General features: G+C 39.2%; 1 protein-coding gene across 1 annotated transcript; it reads left to right on the forward strand.

Moving 5' to 3' along the window:
- Positions 1-674: 674 nt before the first annotated feature.
- On the forward strand, positions 675-1,180 carry LOC140503116 (large ribosomal subunit protein uL23-like). Its single transcript, XM_072606958.1, has one exon. The coding sequence runs from the start codon at positions 684-686 to the stop codon at positions 1,140-1,142; it is 459 nt and encodes a 152-aa protein (XP_072463059.1). The 5' UTR covers positions 675-683; the 3' UTR covers positions 1,143-1,180.
- The last annotated feature ends 2,443 nt before the right edge of the window (positions 1,181-3,623 follow it).

Raw genomic sequence — 3,623 nt, forward strand, 5'->3', positions numbered from 1 at the left:
GCACTTGGGGGAAAGAACAGCAATGAATCTGAAAAGCCAAGTTGATGGCCTCAAGTACCTTTCCCTGTATTAATAAAAGAGAAAGAAGATTCATTGAGGTCTAGGTGAAAAAAAAAATCAGAGTCCTGTCTAAAGGCCACCTCGAGATCATTCTGAAGGATGACTCCTACACACGTCTTTGCTTCTCCCTAGGCAGTGGAGACAACTGGCTTCCAAAAAGTGTCTCTCATATTTTTGAAAAACTGATGAGAATGAATCATGTTTCTCATTTTTTGCATCCCACGCAGATGCAATCACCATCTTTTTCAGAAAGGGAGTGTTTGTGTGTGTGTGTGTGTGTGTGTTTCACAATCTTACTTGTAGTATGTATTAGTTCACGATTCAAAAAGGCTGTTATCTGAAATATTTTGAAAGATTTATCTTAAATAGGGGGAGGGTGAGATGCTTCTGAAAAGGAAAAAGGGAAAACTGGTTTTGAAATAATACTAAAAGAACAATTAAGAGAATGGATACTTAGCAAGCTTTCAGAATTAGGCACAGTCTAGCAGAGGAGAGTCCAGAGTAATATTTATATAATATATACAAATATTAGTTTATCTACCAAATTTTGCTCCTCTAATTGAACCAAATATGTGATAACTTTGACAAGACTAAAATAGAGAGAACAGGCCTTTTCCCCCAAGATGGCGCCGAAGGCGAAGAAGGAGGCCGTTGTCCCCCCCAAGACAAAAGCCAAGTCCAAGGCCTTGAAGGCCAAGAAAGTGGTGTTGAAGGGTGTCCATAGCCACAAAAAGAAGAAGATCCGAACATCCCCCACCTTCTGGCAACCCAAGACACTAAGACTAAGAAGGCAGCCCAAATACCCTCAGAAAAGTGCCCCTCGGAGAAACAAGCTTGATCACTATGCCATCATTAAGTTTCCCTTGACCACTGAGTCTGCTATGAAGAAGATTGAGGACAACTACACCCTAGTTTTCATCCTGGATGTCAAGGCCAACAAGCATCAGATCAAGCAGGCAGTAAAGAAGCTGTATGACATCGTCAACACACTGATCCAGCCTGATGGAGAGAAGAAAGCTTATGTCTGTCTTGCTCCAGACTGTGATGCTTTGGATGTTGCCAACAAAATTGGAATCATCTAAACTGTGTCCAGCTGTCTCACTGCACCTACAATAAAAAGGTTTCCTCCCCCCAAAAATAGAGAGAATAGGTCCTTAAATAATTTGGCAATATAATGCTTTTTTGATTAAGCAGTCTGGCATAGTGGATAGTGAGCTTGCCTGAGAGTCTGGAAGACCACAGTTCAAGTCTTATTTATGATCCTGGGCAAATCATTTAACTTCCCAAGGTTCCTGCCTAGTCCCTCCTTCCTCACCCACCTCAGTAACTTTTCAGGACCATAATATGTAGAGAAGCTGCTACTATAGATTGGTAGAGGGGTTTACTCACAGAAAGCACCCTACACTGAAGAAAAGAATTTTAAAAAAGTTTTATTTGAAGAGAGGGAGAGAGAGCACCACTGAAGTTTAAAAATGCACTAAGACTTTCATAACATCTTGCATTCTCTTCATCAAGCTCAAGGATAAATGTTGTGTACTGCATATTTTTTCTGAGATCTCCATGATTATTGTATAATATTCCCTCCACTTATGTGATCATAGAATTATAATACCATCCTACCTTATGTGACTATTTTTATCTCCATTGTATTATAAGGTTTAATCCAAAAATTGTCCACTCAAAGCCTTGGAAACAGTCTTCTTATTCTTTTTATGTATCAAAGTAGCACCCATACTATCCTACAGCTGTCATCTTCATTATGTGACATACTCAAGACTTTGTAAACTAAAGACATCTATCAGACCCTGCATACTGCTTGTCCTACTAAAAGCATTGTTGGGAACATGCTGCTGCCTCCTTGTACTCACTATGCATCTTTATGATATGCTCTGGGTAATTTTTAATTTTGATTCTTCTTAAATAAAGGTGTTCTGGGTCTTTACATAGCATCACTAGGTGAATACTGTTGTAACAAGATGTACTTTTGTCATGCAAATAATTTTGGGACCACTAGAAATACTGTGTGGTTTTCCAAATGTAATTTTAAATCATTTTTTTTTTGTGCAAGACAATGGATGACACTAATTCTATTTGTTCCAGTGGATAAGGCACTGTGTTTGTGTGTGTGCATCTGTGTATGTGTGTGTATGTGTGTGACACGTTCATATCAGTAGATAAAGATTCATCCTTAGACTTGAAAATCTCAGAGAAGGCCATTATGTCTCCCTTGTCTTAAATTTTATCTTGCCTGAATTTCTGTTTCCCCATATGGCAGGTCAATGCTGATGAGTGTCTATGGCCAACTCACCATGTGACAAACCATTGGATTCTTATCCAGGTAAACTGCAGTGCTTCACTTAGAGGTTCTGTAACCAACCACCTGTGCCTTCTCCCATGAACATTAGAAAGCCATGCCATTGACTTCTCCAGAGCAGGTAAAGTGCTCTCCTGTCTGACTAGGATCCCATACCTCCACCTATTGCTGTCTACTTTAAGTCATACTTCTTGGGTTCTCACACATTACCAGGTTGCAACTCAATCAGTAGGTCAGTCAATAAACATATTAATCATCTGTTTTGTGCCATGCAATGTACTAAGTGCTGAGAATTTAAAAACTAAAGCAAAAAGAGTAATTATATTCAAAGCACTCACAATGCAATGGATAAGGTAAGTAATCAAATATGTACAAGCAAGTTATATACAGGAAAAAATTAGGAAATAGCAAAAAGAAGGCACTAGAATTAAGAGGAATTAGAAAAGACTTCTTGAAGAAGAAGAGATTTTAGTTAACCCTTGAAGAAAACCAAGGAAGCCAGTAGGCACAAGTGAGAAGAGGAAGTATCCCAGACATGTGAAAGAAGCAGAAAAATAACGAGCAAGAACGGTAAAGTTCAAAGAACATCAAGGGAGGCCAATATCACTGGATCAAACAGTATATGGTGAAGAATAAGTCATAGGAACACTAAAAGGGTAGGAGGAATGAAATAAGTTATAAAGGGCTATGAGCTCCAAGTAGGAGATTTTGTGATTGATCCTGGAAGCAGTAGAGAGCCTTTGAAATTTTTCACATGGACAGACTTGAGCTTTAGGAAAATTAATTTGTTGGCTTATTGGTGCTGGGAAATATTTGAGACAGGCAGACTGCACTAGCAGACTATTGCATTAGACCAGGAATAAGGAGATGAGCACCAGTACCAGAGCAAGATAGTAGTGTCAGAGGACAGAAGGGGGCAAATTTGTGAGATGAAATTTCACCAAAGGTGAAATTGACAGACTTTGGCCACAGATTGAAAATGAAGGAATGCTGGTGAGAAATGGTGACAAGTTAGAAGGACTGAAAAGATGGTGTTGCCCTTGAGAATAATAGGTTATTTCAGGAGGGGAGGAAGTTTAGGGGAGAAATGTGAGCTTAGCTCTAGACCTGTTGGGTTTAATATGTCTACTGAACATCCAAGTAAAGGTATCTGAGAGGCAGACGGACATGTGAGATTTGAGATCACTAGGAAATAAGTAAGTTGAGGAATGGAGTGGATAGGGAGAGTCAATATGCTTGTTGAAGTACT

The sequence above is a fragment of the Notamacropus eugenii genome, chromosome 5 (genome assembly GCF_028372415.1).
Source record: "Notamacropus eugenii isolate mMacEug1 chromosome 5, mMacEug1.pri_v2, whole genome shotgun sequence".
Classification (NCBI taxonomy): Eukaryota; Metazoa; Chordata; class Mammalia; order Diprotodontia; family Macropodidae; genus Notamacropus; species Notamacropus eugenii.

Bases quoted from the DNA above. Each gene is read 5' to 3' on its own strand.
- LOC140503116 (XM_072606958.1), top strand. From the start codon at position 684: ATGGCGCCGAAGGCGAAGAAGGAGGCCGTTGTCCCCCCCAAGACAAAA.